This window comes from Lolium rigidum, chromosome 4 (assembly GCF_022539505.1).
Source record: "Lolium rigidum isolate FL_2022 chromosome 4, APGP_CSIRO_Lrig_0.1, whole genome shotgun sequence".
In the NCBI taxonomy this organism is placed as follows: domain Eukaryota; kingdom Viridiplantae; phylum Streptophyta; class Magnoliopsida; order Poales; family Poaceae; genus Lolium; species Lolium rigidum.
The window spans coordinates 87,169,131-87,190,277 of record NC_061511.1 but is presented as its reverse complement, the minus strand read 5'-3'; the positions used below and the strand labels follow the sequence as shown (position 1 = coordinate 87,190,277).

General features: G+C 47.2%; 3 protein-coding genes across 3 annotated transcripts; 1 reads left to right on the top strand and 2 right to left on the bottom strand.

Annotated features, from left to right (window-relative positions):
- Nucleotides 1–3,557: 3,557 nt before the first annotated feature.
- Nucleotides 3,558–7,272, bottom strand: LOC124647339 (serine/threonine-protein kinase RHS3-like). The gene is made up of 4 exons (XM_047187301.1): nt 7,152–7,272; nt 6,796–6,850; nt 4,540–5,358; nt 3,558–4,461 (listed from the first exon to the last, which is right to left on the bottom strand). Exons 1-4 carry the CDS (start codon nt 7,270–7,272, stop codon nt 3,558–3,560), a joined length of 1,899 nt encoding a protein of 632 aa, XP_047043257.1.
- Nucleotides 7,273–7,332: 60 nt separating this feature from the next.
- LOC124707961 (cytochrome b561 and DOMON domain-containing protein At3g61750-like) lies at nt 7,333–9,170 on the top strand. The gene is made up of 4 exons (XM_047239654.1): nt 7,333–7,564; nt 7,796–8,192; nt 8,292–8,575; nt 8,675–9,170. Exons 1-4 carry the CDS (start codon nt 7,385–7,387, stop codon nt 8,954–8,956), a joined length of 1,143 nt encoding a protein of 380 aa, XP_047095610.1. The 5' UTR covers nt 7,333–7,384; the 3' UTR covers nt 8,957–9,170.
- Nucleotides 9,171–10,714: 1,544 nt separating this feature from the next.
- On the bottom strand, nt 10,715–13,768 carry LOC124647338 (cyclin-A1-4-like). Its single transcript, XM_047187299.1, has 11 exons — nt 13,613–13,768; nt 12,737–13,094; nt 12,518–12,645; nt 12,066–12,158; nt 11,843–11,976; nt 11,669–11,744; nt 11,519–11,595; nt 11,402–11,435; nt 11,167–11,316; nt 10,934–11,068; nt 10,715–10,841 (listed from the first exon to the last, which is right to left on the bottom strand). The coding sequence occupies exons 1-11, from the start codon at nt 13,766–13,768 to the stop codon at nt 10,770–10,772; spliced, it is 1,413 nt and encodes a 470-aa protein (XP_047043255.1). The 3' UTR covers nt 10,715–10,769.
- Nucleotides 13,769–21,147: the final 7,379 nt, after the last annotated feature.

Here is a 21,147-nt window from a genome sequence, read left to right as displayed (position 1 = left end):
ACATAAAATCCTGATTTTTAGTGGTACTTTCATCTTCCAAATATACTTCCTTAAAAAAGTGGTATGGTCATTCATGTGGTCCAAATACAAAGATTTGACAGTAAAAGTTCCAGATGGCGTTAAGCCCCATACAAAGACATCCGGTATAGTAGAGAGATTAATCTCCATTAACCGAGATACTAAGTGAATCCATCTTGTTTCTCTATTCCCGGTCAAATTTCTCCTAAAAGTGATGTTTAGTGGCGTTTGAGACATAACATTAGCAACAGAAACTTGTTTTCGATTTACTATGTTATAAAGCGAAGGATATTGGCGAGAAAGAGGAGAATTACCTAGCCATGTATCTTCCCAAAACCGGGTGTCCTCACCATTCCCTACCCGAAAAGAACCTCGCTCAAAAAAATCATATTTATTTTCATAAGGCCCTTCCAAAAGGGCGAGTCAGCGGCCTTTGCTTTTACTTGAGACAAAGATTTGAAGTGAAGGTATTTATTATGAATTAGTTCCTGCCACATACTTTGTTCAGTTAAGAGTTTAAAGAGCCATTTGCTCAGTAAACACTTGTTTTTAATATCGAGAACCTCCACCCCCAAACCCCCCTGATCCTTTTGCCTACAAATGATACTCCATCTAGTAAGTCTGTACTTATTCTTATGGCCATCGCTTTGCCAAAAAAATCTTGACCTAAAGAAATCCAATCTTTTCTGTACCCCTTTGGGTATTTCAAAGAAGGAGAGCATGAATATCGGTAAACTTGTTAATACCGAGTTAACGAGGACTAGTCTGTCGCCATACGAGAGTAGTTTACCAACCCAACTCGCAAGTTTTCTCTCAAATCGATCCTCTATCGGCTTCCATTCCCCATTCTTTAACCTCCTAAAATGGATCGGTATTCCTAAATACTTGAAAGGGAATTTTCCGGCCTCACACCCAAATAAATTAATATAGTCGTCCTGTACTTCTTTAGCATTACCGAAGCAAAAAACTTCGCTCTTGTGGAAGTTTATCTTCAGCCCCGAAAGTTGTTCAAAAATGCACAAGATCAATTTCATATTTAGCGCTTTCTCCAAGTTATGCTCCATAAAAATGATGGTATCATCGGCATACTGAAGAATAGAAACACCTCCCTCAACTAGATGAGGAATGAGGCCATCTATTTGACCGTCTTCCTTTGCCCGCGCTATCAAAATTGCTAACATATCTGCAATGATGTTAAATAGAAAAGGTGATAGAGGATCACCTTGCCTTAATCCCTTCTTTGTTTGAAAATAGTGACCTATGTCATCGTTGACCTTTATTACCACACTTCCCTTACTAATAAAATGTTCAATCCATTGACACCACTTTGGATCAAAACCTTTCATACGCATTACTTGTTACAAGAATGGCCACTGAACTTTATCATAAGCTTTTTCGAAATCAATTTTCAACAAAAAAAGCCATCCATTTTCTTCCTGTGAAGTTCATGGATTATCTCGTGCAACACCAAGACCCCTTCTAAAATATATCTACCCGGCATGAATGCTGTTTGGGTTGGTTGAATAACTTTTTCCGCCACCTGAGTTACTCTATTTGTCCCTACCTTGGTAAAAAAATTAAAACTAACATTTAATAAGCAAATCGGCCTGTATTGTTGGATTTGTATGGAATTTTCTTTCTTAGGCAGCAAGATAATAGTACCATAATTTAGATGAAAAAGTGGTAGTTCCCCTTGTTGGAATTTGACGAACATATTCATCAAGTCCACTTTTATTATTTCCCAGAAAGTTTGATAGAACTCAGCCGGGAAGCCATTTGGTCCCGGTGCTTTGTTCTTTTTCATTTGCATAATCGCCTCACATACCTCCTTTTCTGTAAAGTCGGCTGTGAGGATGGCATTCTCTTCTGATGAGATTTGCGGAATATCATTTATTGTTGTTTCGACCATACTGAAATTATTTTGAGCGGGCGCCCCAAACAAACCCCTATAAAAATCGGTTATATAATGCTTTATATTTTCTTGCCCTATAATTGTTCCCTCATCTTGTTCTAGTTGAAAGCTTTTCTTTCTTGTATGTTTACCATTTGCTATAAGATGAAAATATTTTGTATTAGCACCTCCCTCTTGAATGTATTTTACCTTGGCTCTTTGCGTCCGTTTACTCTCTTCATCTCTACGCAGTTTTGCAACCTGCTCCGTGGCCTCATTCATAATCCCTCTTTCTGCCTTACTAAGAGGTGTAGTTTCAGCTTTGAGATCAAGAGTGTCTATAATCTGTAATAAACGATCTTTCTCCTTTTTATACATCCCACTTTGATTCTTTGCCCAGCCGCGTAAAAAAATTACGGAGGTGGCGGATTTTTTTCTGCCATAACTCCATAGGATTTTTTCCTCTGGAAATTGATGCCCATTCTTTAGCCACCATTTCATAGAAGCCATCACGTCCCAACCATGCTAACTCAAAGGAGAAAATTTATTGCCCAGGTAAGCTTGTTCACCTGAGTCAACGATAAGCGGAGTATGATCTGACCCCGCTCTAGTTAAGGCCCTGACAGTAACCAAGGGAAATTTTTGTTCCCATGAAACACTAGCTAGGGTCCTATCCAACTTCTCATACGTCGGGTTATCTCTGCAATTTGCCCACGTAAACTGTCTACCCGAGAGAGCTATTTCTCTAAGATCCAGACTCTCGATTATTGCGTTAAAAATAAAAGGCCATCTCGCATTAAAATTATCGTTATTCTTTTCCTCTTGTCTCCTAATGATATTAAAATCCCCCCTACCAACATTGGTAGCGAATCATCTTCACACATCCGAACTAATTCCGCCAAGAACTCCCCCTTTTGGGCATCTTGTGCGGCACCATAGACCGCAACCAGGGACCATTCAAAGTTATCCAACAGAGAGCAAACGTGGAACTTAACACAACGCTCGCCTGCAGTAATATCCTTGACTACCAATGTTTGAGCATTTAAACCAACTAAAATTCCGCAAGATCTCCCTTGTGGAGGAAGGCAGTACCATACATAATCAAGTCCACCAGCTAGGTTTTTAAGAAACGGAACCGAAAAGCTATCACGACCTGTCTCAAGAACAGCAAAAAAAATCTAGCTTGTGATCTCTAATTGTTTCATGAACTACTGAATGTTTTGCAGTATCTCTAAACCCCCCACTATTCCAAAACCCTCCTCTCATTAGAATAACTTAGATCTTCTTTTTAAGCCTTGCACTACAACGCCTTGCTACAGAAACTTCAGTAACCTTTTTCTTATAAGACCTCTTCTGTTTCCCATGCAGAGGATTCCTTGATAGACTTACGCATCAAACAAGATTCCTTAATTATCTGGAAAAGTAGATGGATGAGCTGCGGCAATTTATATTTCGATCAGAGTTGTACATACAGAAACCGTGTTGAAGAAAAAATTACAAAAGGCTGACAGGCCGTGAAAATCACTAGTTCACTAGTATATAATTTCATCTTGATTAGTGCATCAGTTGGTGAAGCGTATATATCTCTCAGAAGTTGGATCAGAAGTCAAGCGATCTAATGCCAGTCCCAAGTCAAGTGTCAACAATCCTAGAAATACTCGAAATCAGACTGTGGTTGATCGCCGGTGCTGGACTTGCCCCCAGCGGTGTCCGTCGCCTTCTTTTCCTTGCCACTGGCAGCAGCCGCGTACTGCCGGAAGTCCACCGGCTCCGGCACCGACGGCGGCGCCATGGACCTGACCAGCGCCCAGTTGACGCCCTCGAAGAAGGGGTGCTGCTTGATCTCCGTGGCGCCCCTGGTGAAGGCGATCCGCTTCTGTGGCTCCTTGACGAGGAGCCCTCGGATGAGGTCCCTCGCCACGGAGCTTGCGCCCCCTGCTACCGAGCCCCCGAAGTCGGAGGGAAACCGCAGCGGCTGCTCGATGACGTTGCAGAGCGTGGCGCGGTTGCCGGCGCCTTTGAAGGGCGTGGTGCCGTGCAGCAGCTCGTAGAGGAAGATGCCCAGCGTCCACCAGTCCACGGCGCTGCCGTGCCCTTCGCCGCGGATGATCTCCGGGGCCAGGTACTCGTGCGTGCCCACGAACGACATGGACCGCACCTCCGTCGGCTCCGCGTTGAACTCCACCGCGGACGCCGCGTTGAGGCTCTGCACGTCGCTCTTGGACGCCTTCCGACTACGGCGCGGCAGGATGCGCGGGAAGAAGGACGACGACGACTGGGCGCACCCCTGGTTGGGACCCAGGCCCTCGCCGCCGCCCTCGCCGGAGCTCGAACCGGTGCCGGCGCCGCCGACGCCGATTCCGCTGTTGCTGTGCACCGACGACGACTTGACGAGCGTCGGGCAGACGGTGCACCGCAGCGACAGGTCGAAGTCCGACAGCATGATGTGGCCGTCGTCCCTCACCAGCACGTTCTCCGGCTTCAGATCCCTGTACACGATCCCCAGCATGTGCAGGTATTCCATCGCGAGCAGTATCTCAGCTGTGTAGAACCTGGCACAGAAATGCAACTTTGTCAGATCGTCGTCGTCGACGTCCAGGTCGGCGTACAAAACTGACATGGACATGAACCTGGCGGCTTGCTCGGTGAAATGCTTGGTTGGCTGCTTCTGGCGGACGGAGTGGAGGTTGCCGCCGCTGCAATACTCCATGACGAGGCAGTAGAACTTGTCGGTCTCGAAGTGGGTGTAGAGGGTGGGGAGGAAAGGGTGGTCGAGGAGGCCCAGGATCTCGAGCTCCGTCTGCGCTCGGGCCATCTTGTTCCGGCTGATCAGAGACGCCTTGTCCATCACCTTCATGGCGAAGAAGGCCGACGTGCCGCGGAGCTCCACCAGGTACACGCTGCCGATGTCGCCGTAGCCCAGCCGCTTCAGCAGACGGAAGTGGCCCAGGTTCAGGGCCGTCTCCTGGGCCGTCGCCTGCTGGATCGCCTCCCAGCGGCTGTCCCCGCCAGTGTGCCGCTTCACCTGCGCCGGCGCCGTTGACGACGCCGCCGAAACCGAGCTGATGCTGCTCTCCAGGCAGCTGCTACGAGTGCTGCGGCTGCTGTCCAAACTGATGCCATTGCCTACCACGGGTTCAGTATTATGATTGTTCGCGCTCGTCGCCGCTGTTTCGGATGTTTGGGCCGGCGCAGGGCTGCTCATAGTAGCAGCAGTTTGGTTCACATTGGCCGTATTGGGTTTCTCGGCCTGCTCTGGTTTGTTCTTGGGCTTTGGCTTCGGCTTCTTGTCCGTAGGGACTTGCGAATGAGCAGATGATTTGGAGGTTGCAGATTGGATGTCGACGAATTCATCGTCTTCGAAGCTGTCGCGCTCATGATCGTTACTATTTTTCTGAGGGCTGAAATCCATGCCGTCGTCTTCCATGAACGGAGGATCCACGATTTCTCTGAAACGTCACAAGGCACAAAATCAATAGCTAATTGAAATTTTAGCTCACATAACACAGCTGCGAAAGCAAACTACTACTTCGTTATTACTTCTGTCATATATATTCTTCGGGGTGAACAACTCAGAGAACACGAAATAATTTGCCATACTATCAAAGGTAAATGTGTTTCCTATGCAGGCATTTTAATGAACAAGGAACAAAGACAAAACCTGGCGAGTCAAATCTTGCTGATTAGTGTGCTTCAAATGGCAAGCAATTCGATCGATGCTTCATACGATACACCAGGAAAGATCACAGAGGCGGATGAAAGAAAATAACACAAGGTTCTATTCGTCTTGCCATGGTGGTGAAAATGCAATGAGGGCAGCAACTAGGAAGGATTGCTTTGTTGGGAGGGAAAAAGGTAAGAATGCATGCAAACTTGGAGTTGGATTCGTAGGGTTGTGAGACGAAGCCGTGGAGTAGGGGTGGATGAAGAAAGCATTGCTAAATTTAGGAAGAGGAGAAAATAGTGTCTTGACCCTCTTCTTGGGTCTTCCGTCGTCAGGTCTTTCAACTCGGCTTGGCTAGGAATTCTTATTTGTTTGTTTTTTGTGCTCATTGTTTCTTTCTTCATGGAGAGTACGAGGCGCCCCAACCCAAAATCACCTCCCTTCGTATATTTAAGTGAGCGGCCATTTTGCTGATATCAGGTACAACATAAATGAGCTTAAGGTCTGTTGAAGAATGGTGTCACTGAATTTTAAGATTATTGGCGTCGACATAGTTATCTTTCTCGAGACGAAAACGGCGTGCCACACTAAAGAATAAAACACCTTGATATTGCACACAAATGCATATCCACTACCCACCTAACAAATTGTTTCTATAGCAATAACAAATGTGTTTTTAGATGATTAATTTCAGTTAAGCGAGCAATCTTGATCTCGTGATGATTGCAGTAATATGGTGCGACATAAAGAAATAGCTTTATTTTCCGCAACAAAAAAATTAATGGTTGCAACATGTGATGACTTATTGCAACTACGCAAAAACATCTACATCGAAGTATCTATAGGTAAAGATAAGCAACCAATGCAGTGAGTCATTGGTTGATCTTGCCGGTCCAAGCCCTGTGGTGTTGCAACTGAAGACAACCACACGAACGGAGGGAGTACCTCATACACATACCAGAATTTCATGGTGTGAAAGGAGTGCTTTCTTGGCGGTGAAGGACTGGAGGCCACTACTCAACATTGTTGACTTGGCGATAAGACCGTATGGCGTATAGCGTGGTTCAGCTGCTTTATACTTAGCACGCTATTTCACGATTAGCATCGTAGCATGGACTCCCGAAATTTGCTATAGCGACCCTAAACTGGTGCAGTGTCATGCTATTTTTTTTTTTCATTGCTATTGTCCCTTATAAAAAAAGATACATACTTTTTTTTTTACATTTCGTGTAAGTTTCTGATAGGGCCTAGACCAGGCAGCCTCCCTACAGAATCCACTACGTCCAAGATAGAATAATACGTTAATGATTGTGGTACTTCCCTCTTCATAAATCATAACCATGACATGATAACATCCGTATGGGGTATGGCTAATCTGCTCTGTTGCCACTCACAGCTTGCTTTCTTCGGCCGGCTCTCCCTCTGTGTTATTTTGTGATCATTTGCAAAATTCCATATACAGCAACGGAAAAGGTCACTTTACGATCACTTGCATATTCACTTCTATCTAAAGCGCAGAAGTATAGCACACGACACTCCTTCAGTGCTACACCTTTTTTGTAAAAGCAGCTATGATACCTCCAGCCACAATAACCACCGCCTCCTCTTGCTCTTCCTCCCAGCTGAAGCATCCGTTCGAAAGCTTGGTGTCATCATGGCACATCACAGCCCCATTGCTTCGTTCAAACACCAGGACCATCACATCACAGTACCATAGGACTCATTGCTCTTATGCCTCTGCAGTGTAGCATATCCTCTAGTTAGAGTGTTAGACGGAAGCCATTCATAGCTCCACTTTAACACTCAGGGCTATGGCAGTACCGAGGCAAGCTCATGGCGCCCTGTCCATGGTTTTCGCTATGCTCGTCGCAACAGCTGCTGTCGAAGCACAGATGGATGCATGTGGCGCTGACCTCAGAGCGTTTCTTCCCTCACCTTTCAGTTCATCCAGGCTCCACTGCGCACCGGTCTGGAACAACTTCATCCTCAGGGTACCATTTCCTTTCCTGCCTTCAATAATACTGATTTTCCGGAAAAAAAGCATGAGTTCAAAAAATTTGAGCTGCATACACAAGAGAGAGCTTTGATGTATGCATGTTTTCCACTAAGAATTAGCAAATCCTGAAACCACTTCGTTCAGCATTCTCGAGATAGCTAATTTGCACATATTTCCTCAGTTTATGGATTGATGATGGTAGTATTTGCACTACTACATCTTGCAGCATTGGCAGAATCAAGATAACATCATCAGCATTATATTATCAGCAACTTATACATCAGGTTGGGTTGGTATTGGTTTCTCCAATGATGGGAAAATGGTTGGGTCAAGTGCCATGATCGGCTGGATTGACAATCATGGCAGAGCATATATCAAGCAGTACTACTTAGGCAGCCAGACTAGTTCAGGAGTCAAAGTTGATCGAGGAAACTTGCTCACAACACATACTCCTCCTGCAGTTGTGCTCTATGGAGACAACATTTACTTGGCATTCCAAGTGAACTTTTCAGCTCAACTTGCCCAACCCAACATTATTTTGGCCTCCTCGGCAATAACACCAAACACGTTTCATCTAGCAGAACATGATGACAAGACAACGTTATCTTTTGATTTTTCATCAGGTTTGGTTATTCCTTTATAACTAATTCGTTTTCTGATCACCTAAGATTGTTATTTTTGCGGGATATTTTCTTTATTCAACCTAATCTACTGCTTCTCAGGTGATCCTGTTAGCACTTACTATCCATACCAGCTGAAGAGAAATCACGGTGCACTTGCGATGTTTGGATGGGGTATTCTGCTACCTTTGGGGGCAATCGTCGCTCGTTATCTCAGGCATAAGGACCCGCTTTGGTATTACCTTCATGTACTCCTGCAATTTCTGGGTTACATCATTGGGCTTGCTGGGGTTGTTGCCGGCACTGCTTTGTACAACAGGATACATTCCAATTTCACCACGCATAGAGGCCTTGGCATTTCAGTTCTTGCTCTTGGTTCCCTTCAGGTCAGTATGCTCATACGACTAATTCTGCTATCATAAACTGCTAGTAGTTCCTATCATTCATGTGATGTTTAAAGCCATTGATTACACTCCATGATTCAGGTGATTGCATTTTTCCTTCATCCTAACCCGGACTCTAAAACTCGCAAATATTGGAACCGGTACCACCACTGGTCTGGCAGGCTCTGTTTTTTCTTGGCAGCAGTCAACGTTGCTCTTGGAATCGAAATAGGTGGTGCCAACATGTCATGGAAAGTGATTTATGGGGCTTTTATTTCTGTCGTCCTAATCACTGTTACATTTCTGGAGATCATGTTGTGGAATAGGCTGGCCAAGGCCTCTACCCCCGGGATCCAAATGTCAACTTGTAGTTTGGAATCCTGAAGCTGGAGAGATATCTACAGAGTACAGCTTATTCCTGAGTAAAACATCTGCAGAGTACAATTTTCAGCTCTTTTTCTACTGCGTGTATTCTGCAAACATGGTTTTAGTTTTGTTGCCTCTTATTTAATTGTGATCTCCTTATATTTATGTGACAAAATAGGTTGGGTTGTATAATGTTTTTTGCTGCCAACGAGCCAATGTATTTTTTTGTGTAAGCTGTGTAGTGAAGCAGATAGTGATTTTTTCAGAAGATTGTTCCTCTTCATGCTAACGTCAGCAACAAAAGTGTCTTTGCAAAGACTGCATTAGTAACGTAAACTCTTAACTTTGGAAGGTGGGTATGCAACAAAAATGTTCACGGAAGCGCTTCAGTTAGAGAAAACATGTGCACTAACAAGACATTTTGCATCTTGAGAACTGCTTTACATGGGATATTTGAAAATAAACAAGTAAATTGCAGAAACAACCGCAATTTGGAGAAGTGTCGACAAAGACCCACCAAAATGCATCAAAGGTGGTGTTTTTTTTTATTGAAGCATTGGTAACATTTCCCGAAGTGCAGTGTTTTTTTGCAACTTTGGATTGATAACAAAGTATCAGGCTACAATCCTCAGACACACCTGGTTGTGCGAGGGACACCAACAACTAACTACGTGTGGTATGTGTAACTATACTAGCTCCGCATAAGATCTAGGTCATCTAAGCAGAGTTAAACTCCAATCCGGCGAGGATATCCAAGATGGTAATGAAGGTGCATTGCCGCATATTAGTCAAAGCACACACACACAGGTAATTTGTCCACACACAACAAAATGCGCTAGACCTTTCGTGGCACGGATATTAACTTGGATCAACCCGGAGAAATGCAACCGTACGAGAAGCGATCCTGGGATGAACAGAACAGTTTAGGGGAAGAAGGCTTACTGCTGACACCGGCTGGACCTAGCGGTACTCACAGCTTAGGAGCCCTCTGTTTCATCTCCGCCGGGTTACGTTCCTTGCCACACAGCAGGGGCAGAAGCTCTTGGCAGGCAGATTCCACGATGATGGGCGAAGAGGCGGTTTTCTGACAGTTTTTGGAACTTTGGGTTGCAGACCTTTCTGCGCTGACGTCTGCTGGGTGTCCATGCCAGACGAATTGGGAGTTTAATTAGGGTTAAACTCTTATATTCGGATGGAGGTAGTACCTTGTTTGCAAATTAGCTTTTTATGTTCTGGAAAATGAGCAATGGTACACGACAGGAACACAATCATCACAAGAGAAACTGGCACAAGTTTTAGAAGCAATTAGATGCTACAGTTAAGCTGATGTCTTAAAAAAACAAAGATGATTCAAACACTGACGGTGTTCATTGGAATGTTAAATTTTCACATCACAAGATAAGGTATTCAGAATAACAACCATCAAAATAGATTATTAGGCCATTTTCTTTACCCAACATATGCATCTTAATTTTGAAGTAACACTATAAGAAACATATCAAACAAGCAAGGTGTTATCAGATATGACTGAACTATGATGTACATTACATACAAAAAAGACTACACCAGCTAAGTTTTTTTTTTTCAAAACGGAACAGCAGCTAAGCATTATATGTTGGGACAAAGCACAACCCCACCACGAACATTGCCACCTCTCAAGCAAATGAACACGGTTGCACATTTCGCCTACAATGTACAACATTACCGATCAGCTAACAACAAGTGTGTATGTATGTCCTGCATGCACAGCAATCTGTACATATCAGTCTAGCAACTTGGGGCCACCGGCCATGGGAAGACTTCAGCGAGTAACCAGAACCAATCTGGGCTTCTAACTGCTAGCATCTTGGAAGAACTCGACTGGAATTGATGGCGGGCAGTACTTCTTCGCTACGAATTTGTACTGGCAGATCATATAGAGAGAGGCGCAGTACAAATTTAGCATCAAAATAGAAAATAAAGCAAATGCTTCCAGTTGAAGTTGACAACAATCACCTTGTGTTGGCTGTACTTTTCTCTAATTGCAGGGAGCTTGCTTCCAGGGCCAACACGAAAAAGCCGGTGCAGTACCTTTACACAATCATGTAACTCGGATGGCTCGTATTGAGTGTGATAAGAAAGAGTGGTGTTCTGCTTTCAATTTGAAAAAGAATCAAGTCTTAGCTAATTAAGACATAAGTTCACTGCAAAGAAGATTCTTACAAAACTAGAAGGTTGAAAGCATATACCCAAGGATTCTTGGTTGGCTTAAGGATAAAGTTCGCCAAGAAAATAGAAGAGGCAGCTATCAGTGAAGGTACATAGCAAAGTAAGCTGTACTCCAGAAGTGATAACTCAGAAATGTAGCTGGCTAGGAACTCAAGATGCAAAGCTGAGCCCTGAAGAAAGAAAAGGTTGAATAAGCTAGTACAGCACCTTGCACACAGAACTGGCAGTAACTGTAATTCATTGAGAAGCAAGTACCTCATGGCATACTTGAGAAACTAGTAAAAATCTCCTGTTGTCAAAGAGAAGAAGATTTTTTTTGTCAGTGCATATGGTTATGTTAATAAACATCACAAAAATAAAAGATAATACTACCTCAAAAAACATTTTGCTGTAGGTGCAGTCATCTCAAACTTCAAGCAACTCAGGATAGAAGCTTCCATTTGCAAAACCTGTTTAACTGTGTTAGAAAACAAGAATATGAAACGAAGAGGAAAGAAAGTCAATCTGGACAGAGCCATGGACCTCATCCTTGATGTATGTATTGTCAGTAATGTAGCAGAGCTCCTCTACTTGGGGTGGACATATCTCTTCATGTTTACTGAAATTTGAAAATTTACAGCATATCAGATAAAGAACCACATCAAAAAAAAACTTCAATATAAAGTAAGACGTAAATATGAACTCAATGGATCTTACGCAGCTATAAGCAAGCAGGAAACACCAAGTAACTGCAGCTTGTGCCGACTGATCTCTTTGTGAGAAAGGTACCGATCGATGTAGTTGACTGTGAGGTATAAGGTTTCAGGAACAAGACGATACTCGTCTGTGACCTAATTGATAAAGGGAAAGAAGGCAATGGGTTAGAAGAATCGTTTCTGTAACTTTTGCTTCCAGAACTTTTTTAAGTAGATATGCTTACTTCCACAAGCCAGTCTATGAGTATTGCCCTCATGCTTGTGTCAATATCCTTCTGGGTGGTTTCCACAAAATCTGGTGAAGGCCTTTTCTTGGTCTGCCAAAAGGCAAAAATAACATTACAGTAAGAAACATATATAGACAGAAAGTCAGCAACTACTTTAGTAAGAAAGCAAACACATATAGGTATGTTCCATACTGATATGGGTGAATCAGACATGAGACATCTGTTAAGTTACTGTAATTTCTTGTTCAGAGACAAGAAAACTGAAAAGATGTGAGTGCTATTGGAGTATTGGTTCGCTGCATTAGATGCAACATTCCATTCTCTCCAACCCCCAGGTGATGTATGCACTTTAAACATACCAAGTAACATCTTGGATTACACAGCAATATCAATATGCATTTACTTTGCTGGCATATACAAGAAGTGTTGTACGAACAAGAACCAATCACCTCAGCTTCCCGCAGGTGCTTGTAAATATCACAAGCAAGAGGTTCACACAGTTGTGGATCCTCGTAGTTTGCGTCAATGTCAAAGGTGTTGCCATTTTCCATTGGGGTGGGGCAACTCCAGTTGGATACTGTACAGTAAACAAAGAACAACAATCAACAACCATACAACACAATGGACTAAAAATCTTAACTAGATTACCCACTTTGAAGAAAACAAACCTCTGAAATCCCTATCGTCAGATATATGAAGTTTATCATTCGCACTACGCTGCAAGGAATCTGCCGCTGAAGATTCAGGATTATCAAGGCATTTAAGGTCAGGGTTTTCCACCTCCATAGAAACAGAATCATCAGACAGACCAGGCAAGCTGCCAGGGGGCACCAACGTAGGCACAATGCCAGGCGCATAAGGGCACCAAGCATTCTCCTTCTGAAGAGCACTGCCGTGGTGTGCTATTGCTCGATCAAACTGGCTTGAAGTTGGTTTTGTGACAGAACCCCGTTCCTGGTTCACACTGGGAAGGCTCGCAATACCCCCCTTCTTCACATATGCTACTGAGTTGGAAGAGCTCAATTCCTGCAATATGAACACTCAGTGAATCAGAGACAAGTAATACATAACGAATCACCAACCTAAGAGCATAGCCTGACATCCAGGGCAATCTACTAAGTTCCAGAACACTTGGCCGCCAAAATTGTTTCAACAACCTAACCTTAAAACATTCGAGAAGCAGATGAAACCGAACATTCCAATGAAATATTGCATCAGGACCCGCGGAATAAGCAAGTGAAATTATTCGGGAAAGGAAATTTCGTGAAAAAATGGATCCCCACAAACTAATTCGGAAGGCGTTGCGGAATTGACGGGGGGTAACGGAGGAATCGTACATGGGCTAGTAATAAATACTGAGGAATCGAATGAATCCTGCATCAAATTGCTCAAAAAGGTCCCGAAATGCCAGAGCGGGTCATTCAATAAAGGGAATCGCTCAGTAAACGCGGTACGCATCGCATCGAGGAGACGTTTCTACATGCCGTAACCAACGAGAAACCGAAGCAATCGCCCTCGCGAACATATCTCGGAACGAGCCATACCGCATCCGCCGCGCCGGCCTTCCCGCCGCCGACGTTGGTGAGGTTCCCGAGCGCGACCCGCTTCTTATCCTTCGATGTCGCCTTGGGGGCTCTAGAGCCGGCGTTCGCCGCCGTGGCCGACGCCGACGAGCGGCGGCCGGAGACCCGGCTCGACATTTGATCGGAGGCGGCGGCCGCGCGCGGGTGTGGAAGGGCTGAGCTCGCCGGAGATGAGGAGGGAACGTCGCGGCGAGACGCTAGGGCTAGGGCTTTGGGCGGTGGCGAGTGGAGGCGACGGGGGCTTTCGGCGTGCTTCGCAGTTCAAACTGAGAGCGGTTCGGGCTGCACGGGAGGGAAGCGGGGGGCAGAGGAGGTTTTGGTACATTTTTTACCGAGGGACCCTTGGATATTTCGGATAAATATTTTACAGCAATTTTGTAGGATTTCAATTTATGTACGGAGTAACTTTTTCTAAAGAAACTGTTTGATCGAGGTTGTGGGTATCGTATGAAATTTATATGGAATTCCTCAATGAATTGGAGTTTTTGAGAAATTCAAATAGGACAGAAATATTGGGTGGACGTATGTTGGATGATGGTATTTGAGTTCTCGTCTCTTTTCCTTTTTAAACGTAAGGCTCAAAATGAGCCTAAATATGGGAGTGGTGTTTTGGAACATTGGAGCATATGCTCTCTATATCTTGAAATGCATCTTACACATATTTTAAGTTTCAAAAAAAATGAAACAAAAAATTCGCACATACATCTTCACGTGCTACGCGCTCACAAAGTTGTTTCACAAAAAATGAACTTATCATGTGACGTGTGTAAAAAAGACAAAATTCAGTGCTGAAAACAATATTTTTCACTGGATAAGTTTTCTCTTTTTTACATAGGCCACAAAAAATATTATTTTTTCGTGAAACTTGACGCATACACATATATTATGGAGATGTACATGTAGAATTTTTTATCAAAAATTTTCCACATTTCAAAATATGTTTTGTTGGTAGAGGGAGCATACGTACCCGGGAGCCGAATTAAATTTCCGCCTAAATATGAATTAACGAAGTTATTAACCTACAAGAAGTTACAACAAATTTGCACATGCTGGGTTGCTAATTTTACAGAAAGTAAAGAGAAAAACCAGAGATTGCACCGAGTTGCCACGCAAAACTACACTTAGAAAGCTTGATCCAAGTTGAGGGCGCATTGTCCTCACCTGCGCGGGAGCAACAGCAAAATTATACAAACTAACAGACCTCCACGTGCACCAATCTTGTTATTCACACGTGTCGTTGTGGTGAACAGACAGATGTCATAGGATGGCTTAAGTTGGGGCCGAATGGACGCTAGAGGATTCGGGGGAGGGTTTGTGATTAGATGGGATGAACTTCGGATGGTTTCCTCAAGAACTTAGCCAAGGCTAGAGGTTGAAGAAGAAAGACATAAAGAAGAACTCGCTCTAGATCATCTTCTTTATTGATCTCCACAAGTTACAAGTTTCTCAGTACAAGGGCTCAACTATGCATACATGTGTCCGTGCCCGTGAACAGACAGATGTCATAGGATGGCTTAAGTTGGGGCCGAATGGACGCTAGAGGATTCGGGGGAGGGTTTGTGATTAGATGGGATGAACTTCGGATGGTTTCCTCAAGAACTTAGCCAAGGCTAGAGGTTGAAGAAGAAAGACATAAGGAAGAACTCGCTCTAGATCATCTTCTTTATTGATCTCCACAAGTTACAAGTTTCTCAGTACAAGGGCTCAACTATGCATACATGTGTCCGTGCCCGTGAAGAGGGCTGCCCCCTCTCCTTATATAGCGGAGAGGGTGGCTTACAGGGCAAGAAACCCTAATGGCATCTTTGACTAGACAAACTACTTTACAAAGTTACTTTAATCATAGATGACACCGGGGTCTTCTTTAATCAGGGATGCTGACGTCCTCCGGCTTCTTTCATCGTCATCCTCCTCTTTATCGTCAGCCCTTCGTTTAAAGCTACTTTGCTTAGCTCATCTTTGTCTTCTAGCTCTGGAGAGAATCTTTGACCAGTCCTGCTGACTTGCTCTTCTTTCCGGTAGCCCGGTGTCTTCTTTACCCGGTTCCGGCATACCTCTTCTGGGGATATCGGCTTAGCTTCACTTAGCCAAATCCTTAACTTCGTGCTCCGGTATAAACATTAAACCGGTATCTTGATGGCTCAAACCATCCGGTTTGGCATGCCTTTGGCATACCGGGGGTCATCCCCCCAACATTAGTACCCGAAGCTGGTATAGTCTGGCGGATTCTATCCAACAGACCATGCCAGGTTCTTATAGTTTAAGGTACCGGTTTAATCTTTCCGGCGAAAAACTTAAATCTCCGGCATCTTTGTCGGACTTACTTCTTCCCTCTCTTCAGGGTGCCTCCGGTATCTCTTTCCCCGGCATCCTAGACATTAAATCTTTCCTCGGCGAAGTCGAGAATTTCTCGGGTACAGTGCCTGTCAGTGACATGCGCACTGTGTCTGACGCGCCAGTGTCAGAGGTCACTTCCCTTCGGCTTCTGCGCCAGCATTTATGGCGCCACACCGGATCCTCGCGGCCGTTCCGGATCCGTGTGGCCCCCCTGTGACATGTTGTTTTCCGCGCGTGTATCTGCGCACCACGTGGCGGCCCACGAGGCGAACCGCCGCGGCCCGATGGTTTTCGGCCCACTTTCCCCTCTCTCTATATAAGGGCGGAGCGGTTCCTCTTCATCTTCTTCTTCGCATTTGCCCCCATTTCCAGAGCAGCTTGAGCCCTTCGCCCCTTGCTTCCTCTTCGCCGCCGGTCGCCGCCAGAGCGCTGCTTCTGTCGACGCTAGGACGTTGCTTTCACCGCACCAAAGCTCTTCACCGCGCGGAGTTCTTGCTGCGTTCCTTCCTCACCGCAGATTCAAGCTTTTCTCCGACGGACCTCGCCCCTCTCCGTCGCCGGCCTTCGTCGACGGCCAAGAGCTCGATGTTCCTCCGGCGAACTTCTCCCTGAACGCCTCCGCCGCCTCAGGTTAGGCTCGATACATCTTTACCTCTTCTCTCTTAGCTTTCCAGATCTTGGGCCGGTAGAGTATTTATCCCCTCTTAATTTTGCTTTTTCTCTTACTCGTAGATCTTCGCGCGAGGGTCTTTTTGGGGAAAACTGTTTTACGGTAGATTCCGGTGTCCTCCAGATCTACATGTCTAGCGAAGAATCTCTTCTTGCCTCCTCTTCTAGTAGTCAAGGCAGTAGCACTTCCGACGGGCTAACCGAAGATCTCGCCCGGATGGAAACAGAATCCAACAAAGATCAAGAGGTCGGCACCTCCAGGCGGGCCCCCGGAAAGGATCTTTCCGGTATCACACGCGGAGCCTGGAGAGGTTCCGACGTGACTCAACACGAGATCGACGGCTTTACCGGTCTAGGAGAATACCGGATGGAGTCTCCTGCCGGCTTCCAGGTGATGAGATCGAACCGGTGCTTGAACCCGGTGAGGTCGTTGTTTTCCTTGCTCACTTTGAGCGTGGCTTCGGCCTTCCTGCCTCCGACTTCTTCCGCCCATTCCTCGATTTCTATCGACTCCAGCCTCACCACCTTCCCGGCAACGCCGTTTTTTATCTTTCTTGTTTTGTGGCCTTCATGGAAGGCTATATCGGCATCCGTCCCGCTCGCGAGATGTTTGCCCGCTTCTTTTCTCTCCGGATCAACTCGGTCCAGGGCAAGGACATTCCCAAGCCCAAACCCCCCGTACAATGCGGGTCTTGTATCATCGGCTCCCGCTAAGGGAGCCCCTTCTTTAAGTTCAACGGCCTCGAGTCTTGCCGGTTGTGGCAGACGACGTTCTTCTACGTGAAGAACAAGAGCGTCACTGACCTCATCAATCTGCCGCCCTTCAATCCGGCGCCGCCCACCAAGGTCAACTGGAACTACAACCCTGGTACGGACCACATAGAGACGAACCGGGTGGTACGCTTCATGTTGAAGCTGATGAAGGAGACCAACATTTGCTCCGATGATATTATCCGCACCTTCATCTGCCGCCGGGTGCTTCCCCTAAGCGCCGCGCTCACAAGATAAGCGAGATGTACGGCCACGGCGATCCCACCAAGATCACCGGCCTGCCCTTGAGCAAGGCGGATGTGGTCCTGAAGGCTAATCAAATATGCCAAACGGACATGCCGGATGATCGGGAGTGGGGCCTCCGGCCCTCGGTTCCACTAACCCTCCGACCCAAGAAGTAAGAAATTACGCAACTCGGGTCGGTTTACCGGTAACTTTTACACTCGTGACTAACCCTTTTTTTCTTTTGTTTTCGGGCCAGGAACCGCTTCCCCGCATTGACTCGGATCGGCGAGGCCCTTGCCGGAAGCGGCCTTTGGACAAGGTTGATCCGGATCCCTTCGTCCCTTGGTACGACCTCAAGATGGGTCGCCTTCCCACTCAGCGCCACAGTAACCCCTCTGCGGTTTCCGTCGATGAGCTCACCATGCTTGAGGTAGTTTCCTCTTCCGGTCTCTCATATTCTATTGCTTATTTCCTTCTGTAGACGTTCCCTCAGCTGGCCCCGAACCACAGGTCCACGAGCACGTGCCTCCCCTGCAGGCCAAGGTCGGGGATGAATTCCTGAATAAGCTCATGCCCCAGAGCAAAAAGAACAAGGCGCCTGCTGCTGACGCCGGCTCTAGCCAAGCTCCTCCCGCCAAACGCTCCCGGACGGAAGTCCTTGGGGGAAGGCAAGTAAGCACGAAGCGCTACAAGCATTAGCAGATGTCGGTCTCTTCCGGGTAAGTTCTTTATTTCTCTTTTTGTTTTCCAAACTTTCCCTTTCTCTTTGCTGTTTCTGATCTTTCCTTTTCTTTTTGCTCAGCCCTGCTCTCACGCTGTCCAAGGGCGCCGGCGGCCCGAAGCCGGTGACCTCTGAGGGAACCGCAAGGGCTCCAACTCCTCCTCCTCAAACGAGCCCGGTACCATCCGGTACCGACGACCTCTCTGCCTCCCCTCTGGGAGGCACTACAAGTGCGGGGTGCGCGGCCCCTACACCTCCTGATCACCGCGCGGAGGAGGATCTCACCTCCCCTCCTGAGACCCAAGACACCGGCGCCAGCAACACCGGCGCCGACGATGAAACTGCCGGGCGGGCGGAACCTCTGGTTCCTCTTGCCCCGAAGAAGAAGAAGAAGAAGCAGCCAAGCTCTTCCCCCACCAAGGCCGCGCCGGATACTTCCGCGCCGGCCTCCTCTGCATCGCACCCGGAAGCTCCTACTCTTGAGCCTACCGGGACCACTCCAACACCACCACCAAGCCAAGGACCTCCCGCGGCCAAGCCAAAGCCGCCGCCCGAGACCCCCAAGATCACCAAGTTCCTCAAGCCGGGGGCTTCTCGGGGAAAGGCCGTGGAGGGCAGCGCCTCAGCCGGCTCGCAGTCTCTAGTGCTGCACGTCGGCCCTGCTGCTGCTGCGGTCCAAGAAAAACCTTCCGGCCTCCTGGGCCGGATCGTTGAGCTGAAGCGCGAGGGCCGGGACCTGGGGCACCTTCTCCCCTACGCCCAAAAATGGAATGATGCGGACATATCTGCATCCACCCGCGGCCTGGGGAAGGATCGCCTTCTAGCGCCAGACCCTGCTGGGCCCCGGTCCACTGAAGAACACTTCATGCGGCTCAAGCGCGCCGTGAAGGAGTTCGACAGTGCGTGGTACGACGCCACCAGCAACGTGGTGGTAAGTTTCGCCAACCTTTTTGCAACTTTTTTGTCGATGCCGGTTTCTTTGTTTCCGGATCTTGTCTATCTTCCCAGTCCCCGAGTTTCGTGTTGAGAGCATAGCTCTTAGCGCGAAACTTAAGCAAAAACTTGAAAGAACCGGCACAGCCAGTCCCCGAGTTTCATGTTGAGAGCATAGCTCTTAGCGCGAAACTTAAGCAAAAACTTGAAAGAGCCGGCATAGCCAGTCCCCGAGTTTCGGGTTGATAACATAGTTTCTTTCTTTTTCACAATTATCTTCCTTTGAACAGAGCACCGCGGATGTCCGGAAGCAGCTCTTCGAGGAGCTTCTCTGGGAGCATCGGGACCTTGCCGAGGCCCACAGCCCATCGCCAAGGTTTATTTCCTTTCTTTTCCTCCGGCATCTTTTTACCGGAATGTTTTTTTCTTTAACACTTATGAACCTTTTGTTCAACAGCTGTCCCGGAAGCTACCCTTGAGGCCCTCAAGGTCCAGATTGCCACTCCCCAAGGTGTCACCTTTTCTTCTCCGGTTGATTCGTTCTTTCCTCATTTTATCAGCTGCCATTTTGCTAACACTTTTCTTTCCGGTGCTTAGGCGAAAAGGAGCAGCTCATCAAGGAGCACCACGAGGCGCTGGATGCCCAGAAGACCGCCTCCAGGGAGCTTAAGGAACAGGCTATGCGGGCCAGGCTCCAGCACGAGCAAGATCTAAAGGACGCCAAGGCCGCAGCCGAGGCCAGGCTGGCGGAGGTTGTGGATGATTCCACGAACTCCAATGCGGTGTCGAGGGCGGAGCCGGAGGAGGAGAGGAAGGCGCGGAAAGCGGCGGAGCACCACATTGAGGTTATGACCACTGATCATAAAGAATATGATCGGCTGGTCATGCAGATTGATGCGCTGGCTCTCCGTAAGCTCTTGCCTTGTCCCTTCTTTCGCTTATAAGCTTTTTCTTTTTGAAAATGTATTCGTGTTCCTTTTCCTTCCGGAAGATTGTTTTCCGGTATCTTACGCTTATGCTTTTCCCTTCTTCCTGTAGAACACTTCCCGGACTCTCAGACGCACGCCGTGAAGAAGGTGATGGAGGATCGGGTGGCGCGGCAGTTCCCCAACATGGACGCGCACTGGGACGGGTACGACTATCTGGTCGCCCTTTCCGCTCGAGTCCAACATATGCGCTCAGTGGACCGGCTCCTTGCCGATCTACCGGATGCCGCCATCCAACTTTTCAAGGTGCTGTGGCCTGAAGAAGCGATGCCAGCCAACATCACCCTCACCGCCAACCGGCTAAAGGAGGCAGGGCGCCGGATTCGTGAGTGGCAGTGCTCCGCAGCTCGTGCTGGAGCTGACACCGCGCTGCGCTCCGCGTGCTCCTGGTACCCGGACTTGGATCTGGATGCGCTCCTTGGCGTGCGCCAAGATGTTCCAACTGATCTGGACCCGGTCCTTACCGCCAAGGGGCAGGATCGGGCCTACCGGCTCGCTGAGTACGCCCAGGTTCGCACCTTCATCCCTCCTCCTCCTGATGTCAAGGACTACCTCAGCGATGAGGAGGAAGAAGAGGAAGGTGAAGATGAGGGTGCTGAGGACGTGCTGCCGGAAACTCCCGAGGCCAACGCTGCTCCCCCTGAAGCCCCCGAGGCCGATGCTGCTCCCCCTGAACCCCCTGTTGCCTGAATATTGCCTGTTATCTGACTGCCTGTGATAGGCCTGCCCTGTTTAACTTGGAAACACTGCCCGTTAAATTCTACCCCGGTATGCCGGGGTCTATGATGTAAGATAAAACTTAATCTCTATTTTGGTTGTGGTACAAAAGTTTATGCCGGTACGCTATACCGGTG

What these genes read in the sequence shown, in the direction of transcription:
- LOC124647339 (XM_047187301.1), bottom strand. Translation starts at nt 7,272, where the DNA reads ATGGTCCTGGTGTTTGAACGAAGCAATGGGGCTGTGATGTGCCATGAT. An exon ending in GGTGGTTATTGTGGCTGGAG is followed by an intron (nt 6,851 to 7,151) that starts GTATCATAGCTG and finishes TCTTGGACGTAG; the next exon opens with TGGATTCTGTAGGGAGGCTG. An exon ending in TTCACCGAGCAAGCCGCCAG is followed by an intron (nt 4,462 to 4,539) that starts GTTCATGTCCAT and finishes TTTCTGTGCCAG; the next exon opens with GTTCTACACAGCTGAGATAC.
- LOC124707961 (XM_047239654.1), top strand. Translation starts at nt 7,385, where the DNA reads ATGGCAGTACCGAGGCAAGCTCATGGCGCCCTGTCCATGGTTTTCGCT. An exon ending in GGAACAACTTCATCCTCAGG is followed by an intron (nt 7,565 to 7,795) that starts GTACCATTTCCT and finishes TACATCTTGCAG; the next exon opens with CATTGGCAGAATCAAGATAA. An exon ending in TTGCTCTTGGTTCCCTTCAG is followed by an intron (nt 8,576 to 8,674) that starts GTCAGTATGCTC and finishes TCCATGATTCAG; the next exon opens with GTGATTGCATTTTTCCTTCA.
- LOC124647338 (XM_047187299.1), bottom strand. Translation starts at nt 13,768, where the DNA reads ATGTCGAGCCGGGTCTCCGGCCGCCGCTCGTCGGCGTCGGCCACGGCG. An exon ending in AGCCAACCAAGAATCCTTGG is followed by an intron (nt 11,069 to 11,166) that starts GTATATGCTTTC and finishes AATTGAAAGCAG; the next exon opens with AACACCACTCTTTCTTATCA. An exon ending in AAAAGTACAGCCAACACAAG is followed by an intron (nt 10,842 to 10,933) that starts GTGATTGTTGTC and finishes ATGATCTGCCAG; the next exon opens with TACAAATTCGTAGCGAAGAA.